This window comes from Polypterus senegalus, chromosome 17 (genome assembly GCF_016835505.1).
Source record: "Polypterus senegalus isolate Bchr_013 chromosome 17, ASM1683550v1, whole genome shotgun sequence".
NCBI lineage: Eukaryota > Metazoa > Chordata > Cladistia > Polypteriformes > Polypteridae > Polypterus > Polypterus senegalus.
The window spans coordinates 81,846,797-81,862,060 of NC_053170.1; the positions used below are offsets into that span (position 1 = coordinate 81,846,797).

The 15,264-nt window shown below is 48.4% G+C and overlaps 1 protein-coding gene across 1 annotated transcript; it reads right to left on the reverse strand.

The window, feature by feature from the left end:
• Nucleotides 1–1,481: 1,481 nt before the first annotated feature.
• On the reverse strand, nucleotides 1,482–6,610 carry nptx1l (neuronal pentraxin 1 like). Its single transcript, XM_039739539.1, has 5 exons — nucleotides 6,079–6,610; nucleotides 5,111–5,318; nucleotides 4,609–4,853; nucleotides 3,913–4,092; nucleotides 1,482–3,660 (listed from the first exon to the last, which is right to left on the reverse strand). Exons 1-5 carry the CDS (start codon nucleotides 6,526–6,528, stop codon nucleotides 3,439–3,441), a joined length of 1,305 nt encoding a protein of 434 aa, XP_039595473.1. The 5' UTR covers nucleotides 6,529–6,610; the 3' UTR covers nucleotides 1,482–3,438.
• Nucleotides 6,611–15,264: the final 8,654 nt, after the last annotated feature.

Genomic DNA, 15,264 nt, shown 5'->3' on the forward strand with positions numbered 1-15,264 from the left:
CTCCTGAATCTGAGCAGCATACGCGGTGAGGGAGAGCGACGGGCAAAGGAGATGCCAATGGGGGGCCACAAGGGAAGACCCAGAATGTAGTTTGTGTAGGAAAATGGGGACTGCAGCCATTACAGGGGCTCGGTGGGCCAGAAAATGAATGGATGGAATGACGGACGGATGGAAGTGTAACTCACTTGGACAGAAATGTTTCAAATCCATCCATCCAAATTGTTACTCCTCAGCTGGAGGCCATCCCAGAATTTAGCAACGGCAATCCAGCTACCCTGCATAGCTTTGGGTGGACCACCCACACAGAACATGGGGGAGCTCAGACGTGCGCCCTGTTGTGACCCGGCAGCACCGTCACTTCACCATCGTGCCACCCCCCATCTTTAAATCCTGCTCCCTGATGGTTTCTCATTTTATATTTGCATTAGCACTGTATGGCTTCCAGGGAGGACCCACCATTGGCATCATTTGCACCTTATTCTGCACCCACATCATCGCTTCGGCTCTCATTATAACCCCGAGGGTTTGACGTCTGCCATCCACATGCCCACTCGTAAGACAGCGCGTTAAACGTGAGGCACTATAGAGCACAAGGAGGGATGCTGCGAGCCACCGAGAAGAAAATGTCTGCACTGCTTCCAGTGTAGAGAAGCGTGTGTGTAATAGTCAAGGTGGTCCCCTGAGACACTTGCTGGAACTCTGGCTGCATGCGAGGCGCCTTTAGTCTCCATCTTGAAATCAAAGAGGACGCGGACCCCCTTCCCCCCACCCCAACGTGATATTAAAGCCCCTGCCTCCTCCTTACCTAAACGCAAGTCTAAGACTTGATGACTTCATTCCTCTTTTGTGTCCAAGAAAGTGATGGGGGCACCGCAGTATGAAGGGCACAGTCGTGTGACCACCAGCTTTGGCTTCGGCCAGGAAACAATCAGGTACGTCATCAACCCAGCAGAGCAGCAGCGGCAGCGCAAGTCCTTGAAAGATGACACCGCGGGGGTCATTGACGTCCACTGGGCTTTGGGAGCCGTCACTCAAGGAGGCTGAAGCCCACCGGTGAGTGCTGCTATTTCATGTGGCATTAACCCTCAGTTTGGGCTTGCCCTATAGAGACGGGGTGGGCACTGAAATGAAAAGGCAGAACGAGAATGTCATTACTGGAATGGTAGGCTGCTTCCAACCCAAATGTAATTCCAGTGGAGGACCACCAGGTGAGGGGCACAAGGGTGGCATCCTGTTTTCGAACATTCAAGTTTGAACCCCATTCAGCAGTTTCAGTGCTCAACAATAATAGTTAAAATACTTTGGACTGCAAGGCCTGAGGTTCAAATCCCACTGCTGACACCATCACACCAGCAGGAAGCCACTTGCCCCGCCTCAGATGAAGGCCAAGTGAGTTACAGCTGATCTAATGCAAAAGAGCAGAACACTAGGAAGGGAAATAGAGAAGCGGGTACGGGTTCGAGAAATCAAAAACCACCAGCTGATGTATCACAATTTTATTAGAAAAATTAGATTTCTTGCTCTCTGGGTGTCGCCATGCGTTGAGCAAATAACAATGGAGTAAAAAACCCTCCCGGGACCGTGAGAGAGGTGGCCCGCCGGCCTCGCATGCTGCAGCACACACCACATTCCAGGCCGGGCCTCTGGGCACAGCTACTGGAGTCATTGGTACAAGAGCGATGAAAAAGAAAGCAATGAAGAAGAGGAAAGAAAGCACACCTCCATGTCGAGCTGACGGGAGCAAAAAACTTGAGTTCAGGCCCAAGGCACTCAGGCATTGGATTTTTTGTTGGCAATTAAACTTTGCACATCGAGGCGCAAAAGCAAAGAAGAGAAAATGTGAACAAAAAAAAAAAAAAAAAATCAACAAAGCTCCTCCCATGCAGTGGGCACAAAAGACTTTGCCCTCAGGCGGTCACAGTTTATTCACAGTGTGGGCTTCTTAAGCCAGCCAGGCAGTGGTGATGAGGTCCATGAAGTCATTGCCAGTCTGTATTTGGGAATCCTGGGTCAGTGCCAGTCTGGGGTGAAAGGTCCAAACGGATGCCAGTCCATGATAGTGAGATGTCAAATCAGTGCCAGTCTGGTGTGATGGAGACAGCAGCAGTCCATGCTGACAAAATTACAGGGGAGTGCCCGTCGGCGTTGATGAGGTCTATCAGGTTGTTGTCAGTCTTTTATAGATGGCAACAATCTGTTATGACATGGCAACACCTGTGCCAGTCTGTCATAGGTCAGTGCCATTCAGAAACAGATGCCAGTCTGTGATAGTGAGATCTCAAATCAGTGCCACTCTGATGTGATGGAGACAGCAGCAATCTGTGATGACAAAATTACAGGTGAGTGCCCCTCTGCTCTGATGACATATCACGTTGGTGCCAGTCTTTTATGATCACAGTTATGAACGTGTTAAAACATGTGCCAGTCTGTCATAGGTTTGTGCCACTCTGGGGTGACGTTGAATTGGACATGGACACAGTTGTCACTACATGATGGTGAAAACTTAAGTCTGCCAGTCTGAGGTGATGGAAATTTGGGACAGCAGCTACCCAAAATTATGGGCATCTGCCAGTCTGCACTGATAATGTCTCTCAGGTTGGTGCCAGACTTTTATGATGGCAACAATCTGTCATGACTGGGTTAAAACGTGCCAGTCTGCCACTCTGATTCAATGGAGGATTGGGCACGGTCACAAATAGATGCCAGTCCAGGATAGTGAGATCTGATGTCAGTGCCAGTCTGATGTGAAGGTGAGAACAGCAGTCCATGATGACAAAGATTCTAGCTGTGTGCCCATCTGCACTGATGACCTTTCAGGTTGGTGCCAGTCGATTATGATAGCAGCAATCTGTTAATGACCACGTCAAAACATGTGCCAGTCTATTGCAGGTTAGTGCCACTGTGGGCCAATGGAAAATGGGACAATGCCACAAACATGCTGGTCTGTGATGGTGACATCTCAAGTCCATGTCAATCTAAAGTGAGCAGTCCATGATGACAAAGCTATGGATGTGTGCCCATCTGCACTGATGATGTTTTGGGTGGGTGCCAGTCTTGGATGACCATGTCTAAACATGTGCCAGTCTGAGGAGATGGGAGCCTCAGGTCAGTGCTGGTCAAAAGGCTTGAGACCATCGGTCTCACAGGTCCCACATCAGTGCCAAGTATGAGGTGGCCTGGTCTAGGCTTGAGTCGTCCGGTGAAGCGTAGCCTTCCCTGTACTGTGAATGAAACTGCCCGCAGCGGCAGCAGCGCTTAGAGTACGGATGCCCAGCAGTTGTTAAAGTCTGGCACAGACTTTCCAAAAAAGATTTTTTTTAACGCCAAAGAGTGATGAACGCATGTCACTTTGATTTCCCTTCCTTTGATTATCCAATAAATTAAAACAAAAAGGGAAGCCGGGTAAGTGCTGTCCGGTTTGCGAGAATGGCGAGTCGCCTAGTTGATCTGGCGGCACGCCTCGAATGTCCACTTGGTAGCCCCACCATAGATGTCGATATTGCTTTCTGACCAGGAGATGACGTTCCCTACGAGAGCCTTGTTGTTGCAGGTGGCCAGATTGTAAATCTCCCCAGGTGACAGCTTTCTGTCCCAGATATTGAAATTGGCGAGCTCTCCCACGAAGGCTTGGGTGGCATCAAATCCCCCGCCCAGAGTGTCCTGTAAAAGAAAAGCGATGGAGTGCGGAGTGGTCAGAACAGCTTGGACACATGGAACGTTGCCATCCTCTCTGGCAACCCTGGTTCTGCCCCCAAAATATGTCAACCACCAAACAATACCCCCACCCACACTATCAGCTTAACTTGGTGGATTTTTGGGAGGTTTCCACATCATACCCCCTCTCTAGTATTTCAAACATCCCCGTTAATATCCTGCTCTGCAACTCAACAAGAAGACAGACCATCCACTCACCTGCTCCTGGCCCAAGACCAGTACTCCCAGTGGCTTAATGGGATGGTAGGGGGCCAGATTCTCCCCATTGCCTCGCATCATGCCATCTTGAAATGCCTCCCACACACCATCTCGGGTGGTCCAAGTGACGCAGATGTGATGCCATTTTCCGTCATTAATGATGAAGGGCAGCTTCGCCACCTATGAGCAATGAGAAGCATGACGTCAAAGTGGGGGTGCCTCTGGTTTGAAGCCCCCTGCTAACGACGGGTCCGGCGCGGAGGCTTAGCCCAGCCGGATTTCTTGCTAACGAATCTCGTGGGCGCTTCATGGCACAGAGCCGAGCTCCACTGAGCCTCCTCCCTCCATAGCTCAGATTTTCAAAGTCTCGCACTTATTAATCAATCGGAGTTTTGAGTTTGCTGTTAGACGTATTTTAAATAGAATAGCAGGGTCCCTCGCGTTATTGTATGTATGTTAAATCGCATAACAGGGGGTCCAACTTAAGGTTTAATGACCCTTGATCCAGCTTTATAGCCTGTTAATTTGGACATTGTCATATTTCAGTTATTAATCGGGGCGCAGAGACTGGACTGGTCAGCCAATCCCTAGCCGCCTTCTTTTGCGCGGCTATAGCGCCCCGCTGCAGGCGTGCGCAAGCGCACAGCTCGCCCGCCCCTCCCCGCCTCGCCTCGCCACCCCTCCACCACCGCTTACCTTGTCATTAATGAGGATCTCCATTGGGTTGTTGCCCCACTCGATGAGCACAAGTTCGTTGGTCTGCCCCGGCACCGCGTACGAGAAGGGGGTGCCGACACCGGGGGACGCGTTGGATTTAATCCACATACACACGGTGAAGGCGTACATCTCGGGCAGGCTCTTCTTCACTTTGGCGTACATGTAATTGGTCCGCAGCGGAAAGGTCAGCTGGAATTTATCAAGTGGCCTGTTGTCCTTCTGACCTGTAAATGGACAGCAAAATGTTAAATCACCTGTAACGACCCTGCCTTGCGGGAAGATGGCCAGGTGTTCCCAGAGCTGCAGTGTGCGTGAAGGTGCGTGCGCACCTCGACATCTACTTGGAACGCAAGCACTGGGGATTATCAGAGGTGTGTGCGTGGGAGATGTGATTAAGGCTTGGGGTTTGCTTTTATTGTGTATGACAACTGTACCAAATTCTAGTAAGTTGGTTTACACCAAACGTCCGGCCAGCACTCACCCTTCTCCAAATCGCTTATCCTCTGGTGCAGCGAGGTTAGTGTCGACTCCACTTTGCCCCTCTGCTCGGTCTCGTTTCTCAAGCCGGGCTTCCCTTCTTCCAAACTGTTGACCCGGGACAGAACCTGTCTTTCCAGGTCGTCGATCTTGCTCTGCAGAAGCTCCTTGAGGCTGTTCGCTTGCGCTGATCCGTTATTCCTGCTCATTTGCTGCAAGACAAGAGGAGAAAAAAAAACACCGCAGCGTGAGGATGGGACATTCGACTCCGTGCCACGCAATGCCACTCCGCGGCGCTCGGGATTCTTCTGTCCGAAAGGGGATTAACTCGATTAGAGCTTATCGCCTCCGCTCGTTGCATCAAGGCTCTAAATTTGTTGGAGATAAGTCGGCTGTCCTCGCATGGATGTGTTTACCCTGAATCACGGGTTCACATCAAAGCTGCAGTGGAAAAAAAAATCTTTTTATAGGGGGCAGCCTGTCCTCTTCCGTGTTGGGATGATCGATGACAAGTGTAAACTGCCTGCCAGCCCCGGACCCGCTGCGACACCTTTAAAACCCCGTTTATACCTCCCATGATTTCTAGTTTGTGGTGGTGGGTGAAACGAAATGTATAACCAGTCTCCTCGTTTTTATTTCAAGGACAGGATTCCGCCAATTCTAGCTTCATAATTATATTCCCACCGAACACTCGACATTGTCATCCTCTGGCCCATGACCCCATCACATTCTCAAATGATCTTTCTTTCGAAATGAATCCTCGTAAACTGGAAAGACACCCTAACACAATCCACCCATCCCCCCAAAACCCCACTTACCTGTCCGATTATACATCGAGTAAACTAAAAACGCGCGCGTCCCTACACACCTCCCACCTGAATTTTTACTCCGTGAATCACTAGCCCAATTCCTTCATTTTCAGGACCCCATATGCCTCTGACAGCATTGCCCTTTCTGTCCGTGTCCACTTACCTCCAGGTTTTCGAGCCGCTGCTTCAGTGACTGTAAAGTTTGCCCCAGTTGGCTCAACGTTTCGGCCGGCGCCCGCGATACGTCCCCCATGGTGTTTTTGGAGGATCCCGTTTCCTTCCTCCTTGAACCCGCTTTTGCTTCTCCCGGAACGGGCTCCGTCATACTCTGGCTCTCACATCGGCTCAGTTTGGCAGTCAGCTCTTTGATCGTCTCTTTTTGGTTCATGATGGTTTCCTTCTGCTGCAGGACAGTGTCCCTTAGCTGCATCACCGTATTCTTCAGGTCCTCGGCCAGCCCGCTGTTCTGCATCGTCGCGGCGCACATGTCCATGTTCGCGGGAACAGAGGTGCAGATGAAGCGGGTCTGTCCAAAATCTTGGCATGTGCCCTCCAGGAGCAAGAGAGCCAGCAACGGAAATTTGAGGGGGAACGAGCGCATAGTCGCCCGCATGCGATTTTTCAGCAACCGTCTCTGTCCACTCGAGCGGAGATGCGCTACTCGCCGCGCACCACCTCTTTATATAGCGCGCTGCCGAAGGCAGGAATCCCACTCTGATGGATCTGACGCCGCCTACTTAAGGTGGACGGCTACGGGAAAGCGTGGCAGGTGGCGTGCTGCGCAGGCGCTTTTCACCGAGAGATCTTAAGAGAGAGAAACCCCGCGTGTGAAACATTAATTGCATCCATAAGAAAGCGTTTATCAGCACTTCCTGCTCCTAGGGATCGGGCATGCGGGACTCCGTTTGCACCGCCACCCCTTCTCCCTATCAGCCTCCTTCTACGTGATTTGCTTTGTACCCTAAAGGGTTACGTTATATAGTATGTCAGCGGCTGAGGGATCCATTATCTACAAGAGCCGACTCGTAGAGGCACGATGTTGTAGCCCCCTGTCAGTGCCGCATCGCAAGGAGAGCGGGAAGTCACCGGGGGTCCGGGATGAATATGTAGGTCACCCACGACGGGGCTCACGAGATGCTGTGTCCATCAGAGCGCTTCTTTGGAATTGTCAGCAGCATCATTAACATAATGCGGTAATGGGAAACAAATCACCGGACGGAGTCGGAACGGCGCAGGTGCGACAGACGCAGTGCAATAAAGAGAAAGCGACGAAAAGTCTCCTCTTTCATAACGGCCCATCGATGGGGAACCCCGCGGAGTCGCACGCACCGGCTCGTGCCTCGCGACCGGACCCTCACTGGACGGCTCAGCCCCGCGGGGTTTCCTCTCACACTCCGGTCCAGCGAGGGAGGGGTCAACAGGAAACAAAAGAAAATTCATGGAGTTTGCACTAACGCACTCTCATTGTGTGTGTGGGTGTGTGTGTGCGTGTGATCTGGGGGTCTCAGGGTCACATGGCCACTCACTCCTCTTCTAAAGGGCTTTCCAGTCCCTGACCCCCTGCAGAGAATAGCTGAGCTCTTATTGCAGGAGCCTGGCCAGTAGCAGCAGCAGAACCCTGTAACTGTTAGTTGCATAATCACTCCTGGGGGCTTCCTAATGAATATTTATGAAAGAGAGAAAGAAGCTACTTTGGGGTCATCCCTGGCAGGCAGGCAGAGTGCTCAGCATCCTTTACCTGTATCTGCAGCAGAGCTCCCGCCTCCTTCCCGAGCCCCTGCGTGGGAGTGGGGGGTGCAGCTGAAGCCATCTCCAAAGATTTCTTTTGTGCAAAAGATGGCACTCAGGTTTCTGATTCTTACTGCCAAAGCTCTTGCACCAGAATCCGTGTGTGCGCATCGGTACAGATTGGCTCCTGGGCCCCATGCCCGAGGCTGCAAAGCAGTGCCAGTGCTTATCAGTTATTGGAGTCACTTTGAAAATTTTTTGTTTTGCTGACAGCATTAATTCCGGACTCCAGGCTCTGAAAGTGTCACATGTGGCGGCAGGTGCACAGGGACTCTGATCCTGCTGCGGAGGTGCCCATACACACTATGCCCTGACTCCTGCCACCTTTACATACACTGGAACACTGGACTTGGTGATTATCATCCATCCATTTAATCAATCCAATATATAATGATGCCCAGGTGTCCCTTTTCACCACCCAGTATGCCCTGGGTCTGCCCCAAGACCCCCCCAAAAACACCTCCCTAGGGAGGCAGCCTAATGAGATGCCTGAAGCCCTTCCTTTCAATGTGGAGGAGCAGCAGCTCTGCTTTGAGCCCTTCCTGAATGTCTGTGCTCTTCACCCTGAGCCCAGACACCCTTCAAAGAAAGCTCCACTTATGCAGAGACCGAATTGCCTGCAACAGCAAGCCTAGTACTCCATACTCCCAAAGCACCGCCAACAAGAGACCCCAAGGGACACAGTCCTATGCCTTTTCCAAGTCCACAAATCATATGTAAACTAATTGGGCGTACTCCCATGAACCCTCCAGACCCCTGCGAGGGAAAAAAGCTGGTCCAGTGTTCCACAAACGGGACAAATTTCTCATTGTTCCTCCTAAGATCAAAGGTGTGACAAACAGCTGGACCATCTATTCTAGAACTCTGGCAGACAAGGCTGACAAGTGTGATCCCCCTGAAGTTGTAACACACCCTCCGGTCTCCTTTCTTAATGATTATCAGCCTACAGGAATGAAATGCTGCTCTTGCCGCCCACATTCCCTGAAGGGTCTGGACCTCACACATGCTGCATGATGCCAGCTCATTCCTTGGAGATGTGCTGCTCGTGGCCCCCAGATATTGCTGCTAATGGCCAGCCTGAATGGATTTATTAAGGGCCAGCAGAGTTAGCCTTCTGTCTTCTTTGCCCTTTTTTTTTTTTTTTTTTTTTTTTGTGTGCCCAATCTGGGTGCTCAGTGATCAATTGCATGTGGGACATCATAATTAAAAGAAAAGATGTAGCCGTCGTCTGAAGCAAAAAATGAATCCGACGGATATGGCTTTCTAGAAAAATGATTTCGAAACCCAGCTCGTGTTTTATTAACCAGCATCATTTGATTTTTCTGTCCAATCTGAGTCATTGTAGATTAACACAATACATCACAGTCCCCTCCAGTGCGAATTCACACCAGAGAGAGAGAGAGAGTGGGAGTGTGTGTGCGTGTGCATGCGTGCGTGTGTGCAGTTAGACTTGGAGGTGTGCCTACTCATACCGGGCACCTAGGCAGTCACCCAAGACTTCTTCAAACTACTCTGAGCTCCACAGACAGTGATGTGCGGAGCACAGGGTGGGCAGAAAGACGAGAAGGAGACAAAAGATGGGGCCTACAGGGATGGAGGCAAGTAATGAACAGCCAGGTCCCTAAGACAGAGGTGAGCATTAATGTGTAGTGGTCACTGGCAAAGAGAAATGGAGGAGTCATGGACCAGAGTATCACAGGTAATGGACAGAAGGTGTAGAAGCAAGCATAGAACTGCAAATCTGGGATACAGAGAAGACGGCACCACAGATGGAGGCAAGCATGGTTCCCAATGGGGACTGAAGCCCAAGTAGTGAAGGCAGGGACACCAAGGCCAGAGACAAGTGGACAAGCAGGTGACAAAATATGGGTCTTATAGAGATGGAAACAAGTAATGAACTGCCAGGTCCCCAAGACAGAAATGAGCAATAATGTGTGGGGGTCAATGGCAAAGAGAAATGGAGGAGTGGTGGACCAGAGTGGCATGTGTGTCCATCTCAGGGACAAGTGATGGGTTTAAGAAGCAAATGTAGAATTGTGAATTAGGGACACAGAGAAGAGTGTAAGAGTGTGAACCACAGTCTGAGAAAAAAGAGTGTGCTGGCCAAACAATGAGGGCTAAGACCTGAGAAAAGAGAACAAGCAGGAGACAAAACTTGAAGCCTACAGAGATGGAGACAAGTAATGATCTGCCAGACCTTCAAGTAAGCAATAAAGTGTGATGGTTACTGACAGAAAAATGGAGCGATGGACCACAGTGGCACAACTAATGGAGAGGAGGTATAGAAGCAAGCATAGGGCTGTGAAGTAAGGACATAGAGAAGACTGTACACTACACTTGGAGACAAGCAGGGTTCTCTGGCCAGACAAGGAGGGTTAAAGACTGAGTAGTGAAGGCTGGGACAGAGAAGTGCAGCGCCTGAGTGACAGAAGCAAACATTGAAGTCTGAGGTTAAGAAACAGATAGAGAAGTGTAGATCTCCAAAAGCGAAAAGTGGGACAGATAGAGAATTTAAAGACCCCAGAGACGGAGAAGTGCTAAACACAAGAACCAGACGTACAAAGGCATGGAATACCTGAGAGGTCTACACGCCTTAAGATGTTTTACAAGAAAAATGTGAAGGGTTAAGAAGCAGAGGCCGACTGAGAAACACAACACTCCAAGGGGAGAGACAGAATACATGTAGTGCAACACCCAAGAGCTGGAGATGGATAGAGAAACAGAAAGACCAAGTGACAGCGACAGTGAGGGAAGCATATGGTTCAAGCTGCAGAGAGACATAGATGTGTAAGGCCTGAGTAATGAAGATGGATGGAAGTGTGAGGTTCAAGAAGCAGAGACAGAGAAATGCTAGGTACACATACTCATAGGTGACAATAATGACCCTATAAATCTATAGAGATGTGCAAGGAACACTACTAATGGTGCTGGGCCCAAGAGACAAAAATCCATAGGAGCTGAGAAAGGTAAAGCCGTATGTGTCTCAGAGAATTTGGAGGTCTGACCCAAGCAGCAAGGGTCCCAGGATTAAAGACAGGAAAAGACATATGAGGCAGAAAACAGTAACAAAGTAAGGACCCCCCAGAACAGAAGCAGGATGCGTAGGCATGTTTAAAGAGTATGTGCCATCATTCTAAACGACAAGACTATGTCTGAAGATCAGACATGCCAGCTGACATACTCACTGGACACAAACTGAACTTGGTAGCTCCCTGTGTGGAGTTTGTATGTTCTCTTCCTGTTTGCTCAGGTTCCATCCGGGTGCTACGGTGTCCTCCCACAGTCCAGAGGTGAGCAGGTTAGGTGAATTGGCAACGTTCGTTGGGATGGTTTCCAGCTTCCCCATGACCCTGCTCTGGGGTTTGGGAAATGGATTGGTGTTTGTAGTATGTCGTGAAGCCATTTTGCCAGGGGGTTAGTCCCTGTTCGCTGTTTGTCCCAAAAGTGCCCGACTATCGTTTTATTCTTGAACCATAGCCTTGTGTTCTATCAAAAATCAGTGATGAGGCGTGGGGCCCAGAATTAGAAGAAGAAAGTAGGAAGAAAGCACGTTTCAGCCAGAGTTAGTTCCCTGGCTTATGTTTGTTCTCACGTTTTGTACCTTCTTTGTTTATTTTAATTTACCTTATTATTTTTTGTATTTGTATATATTGTAACTATGTATTTTTTGTTCATTTTGTCTTGATTACCTATTATTTAGTGTCTATGTATTTTGCGCAGTTCTCTTGTGTTCCTTGTACTGTGTGGGTGGAACCATGAGAGGCGGAGCCACCATCCTGATGTCACTGCTGAAAGACCGCCCTCAGCCTTCATATTCTGAAGATGAGAGTGGACCCTTCAATGACTTATTGGAGTGCACAGAGTGGGCATCAAAGTGAGGATTGATTTACTAGACTTGTGCTTCTCTTTTGTGGATTTTGTTTTTTGGATTGTCATTTAGGAGTTCTTTGCTTCGACAAATCCTGTTTTTTTGCATTTTTTTGCATTTCTTGCCATTTTTATTCTTCTTGCATTTATATAAATAAATAGCTTTCTTTTTAAAGATCTTGCTTTAATTTACTCATTCCTGGCCAGAGGCATTTTGTAATTCCACTCCCTACAAGAGCACATTTTTGGGATATTAAAGATGTTTTAAACTTTTTAAGCCAAAATCCCTTTTAGACCCGTTTAGGCCAAAACCAGCCAGTAGAAGTATTGGGGTTAGGTTACCTTAGGTGTGGCTTTTTCTGGGCAGGTTAGGGACGGACCTGGCCTGTTTTATGGGGCTTTTAGAGCCCTCATTCTATTTTTGTAATGAGAGTGCTCTTGAAGCATGACATCTACAGATGTCCAGAAGGCCTCTTAAGTCCCAACCAGTAACTACTTCCAGAAAGAGCCCAGAGATAACTTTAGGCCTCCTATCTAAAGCCTGCTGAGCTGAATGACCCCTGGTATCAAAGCATTCCTGAGCCTGGGAGAAACAAACCCCATGCTGCCTGATCACTATTGTTGTGAACTCTAATTTTTATAAATGTACTACCGTATTTACACGTGTATCACGTGCACATTTTTTCCCGAAAATTAGCATTAGAAAATCAGGTGCGCGTCATACACAAGGAAATGTAATTCTGTAATGTTTACTTCTTCTGCTTGGGCTCGCTCACTCACGCTCTCTCTCTCTCTCTCTCTCTCTCTCGCTTGCTTGCGTTTTCGTGCACTCTCTCTCTCTCTCTAAACGCTTCCTATACAATCACAACGCGCATCATACATGGGGAAAAACAATTTTCGCGATTTTCTTTGTAAAATTAGGGTGCGCGTCTTACACGAGGGCGCGTGGTACGAGTAAATACGGTATGTCTTTTCTGACTATATTGCTGGAAATCTATTTATGGCATCTCAGGATTTCATACACAAGAATTTCAAATATTTGGTCAAAATTGGTGTATTTAGCTTTTTTTTAGAAGAATATATTTTGTTCACGTTTTGCCAGGACACCATTTTGCTTTCTTGATGGGCACTGATTTATTTGAGCCATTTGTCGTAGTGTTTCCCAAAACACTCTGTGTTTCCCAAAAAACACTCTGATGCAATCATTTGTGATATCATCAAAGGGTCTTCCTGGACAGTCTCATGGTACCCAAGTTTGATGGATAAACCCTTGTTTTGCTGTTATAAGGAATATTCAGTTGTTTCCCTTCCCAGTTACTAAATTCTTTGTTTTTTTGACTTTGATTTTTGGTTTTTATTTTGCTTTTGATACTTGGTCATGTTGACTCCTGGTTTTGACCTGTTGACTTTCACTGACTACAATTCCATCCATCCATTTTCCAACCCGCTGAATCCGAACACAGGGACATGAGGGTCTGCTGGAGCCAATCCCAGCCAACACAGGGCACAAGGCAGGAGCCAATCCTGGGCAGGGTGCCAACCCACTGCAGGACACACACAAACACCAAGCACACAATAGGGACAATTTAAATACGCAAATTCACCTAACCTGCATGTCTTTGGACGGTGGGAGGAAACCGGAGCGCCCGGAGAAAATCCACGCAGACACAGGGAGAACATGCAAACTCCACGCAGCGAGGACCCGGGAAGCGAATCTGGGTCTCCTAACTGCAAGGCAGCAGCGCTACCACTGCGCCACCGTGCCGCCCTGACTACAATTCTCCAAGTCATTTTTCATTTTTATCTTTTGCTTTCTCTTATTAGTCAATATAATCATAAACAGTAGCAGAGAAACATGGACAGCATATGGGCCTCACTGCTGCCACCTACAGCCACATCACATTACGCAACTTTTCCAGCAATTTACAGTTGTAGCTTTCATTAATATAATCTTAGTGAGTCGGAGGCAGTCACTTTTTTGTAAAGCCCATCATGTAGTGTGACATACCTAACGACTCAGTCCAACTAGTCTGCAGGTTTGATTTCATATTTAGTCATAGAGGTGGAAATACAATGTGTAGAATGCAGTGACAACGAATAAGGAACACAGATGTTTTGAACCTCACAAACAGAAGAGAACCTGGTCTGTTTGATGTCTCATGTTTTTTGTACCACAACAGAATGAAAAAAGGAAAATAAAATGGGAGAGATTGTGGCTGAACCCTTCATAGAGCACCAGCTCCATCAGGCGGCACACTATTGGCTGTTGAGACAGAGGTGAGCATGACTGTTCTGGAAGGCAACACAGTTGGTAAGTATGACATGGTCAGCATGTTTCAATTGTTCAATCTGACATGGTCTGGTGACAAGAGCAGTCGGCAAATGTGACATACCCCACGGCCAGTAGTCACATAATGTGATATTGGCTTACATCTGGTGGGCTACCTAACATCTCCTACTCTTACTCCATTTTAGGTCAACCCAGAATTGCATATCTTTCAGAGTTTTCTTTGCCTGCCTATACTGACAACACCACACCAGTTACCTTGCCAGTGACCCCACCATCGCCATGAGGACATCTGACGGCCTAACTTGTATCCTCTTTTGCTTCACCAGCAGTGTGTCCCTGCTGGGCCACTGCAGAAGCAAAGAGAAGTAAATGAGGATACAGCAAAAGAGGCAGGGACAATGATGCTGGTGCAGGTTGTTTGAGACAAAAGCACTGAGGTGGAGGATTAGAGGAGCTGAGGAGCAGGGAGACAGGGGCGAGTCAGCGAAAATAAGGCCTGAGAGACAAAAGACCTTTACTTATGTATATATGATATATAGTCCCAATACATGCAGGTTAGGTGTACTGGCGCTCCTAAACTGGTCCTAGTGTCTGTGGTGGACTGGCACCTCATCCAGGGTTTGTTCCTACTTTGTGCCTTATATTTGCTCGGATAAGCTACAGCTTCCAGGTGACCCTGCTTCCTGTTTGTTTAAATTCTTTTTGAGATGTTTCCAGAACATGATTGGTGTCCACCTGAAAATCGAATTGATTGGACATCATCTAGAATGGCACACACCTGTGCATAGAAGGTCCCACAAGTCATACTGCAAAAACCAGGTCATCAAGTCCAAGAAACTCTCTGTAGACCAAGATAAAGAGGAATCAGAAGATGGATGAATAGATTGACATTATTTCACGATTTATATAAAGGCACGTATTGGCTAAATGAGATGGAGAAAGTGAGGTGGAGGAGTAGCAGACCTTGGAACAAACACGCTAAGAATCGTGAGCCCCCACAGGTAGACATAAGTGGTTGAGCACAGAGCCCAAGAGGCAAAGACAAACATACAAGTGCAGGGTACCTGGAGGGGTCCATGGCCTGCCAGGCAGTGAGGCAGAGTGATGTGGAGCCTCCGATGTGCTGAGACTCATTGAGGAACATGTGCTGTGCCTAGCTCCTGTCGTGCTGCCATGGCGGGAGGGCGTGCGGAGGAGAGCTCTGAGTTGGCACGGCTGTTGCTGTGAGGCATGGACAGGCTGTTTCATCCTCAGCTCACTCACTCTGTGCAAAGCATAAATAATAGAACTGAAGCTTTCCTGTCTAAAAATAGCTATTCTTTTTGTTTAATATTTCATCCCCTCTCCTGCCTTTCTGTATTAACATTTACGAAAAACCAGACCAACTCTATGGAGCTGCTGCAC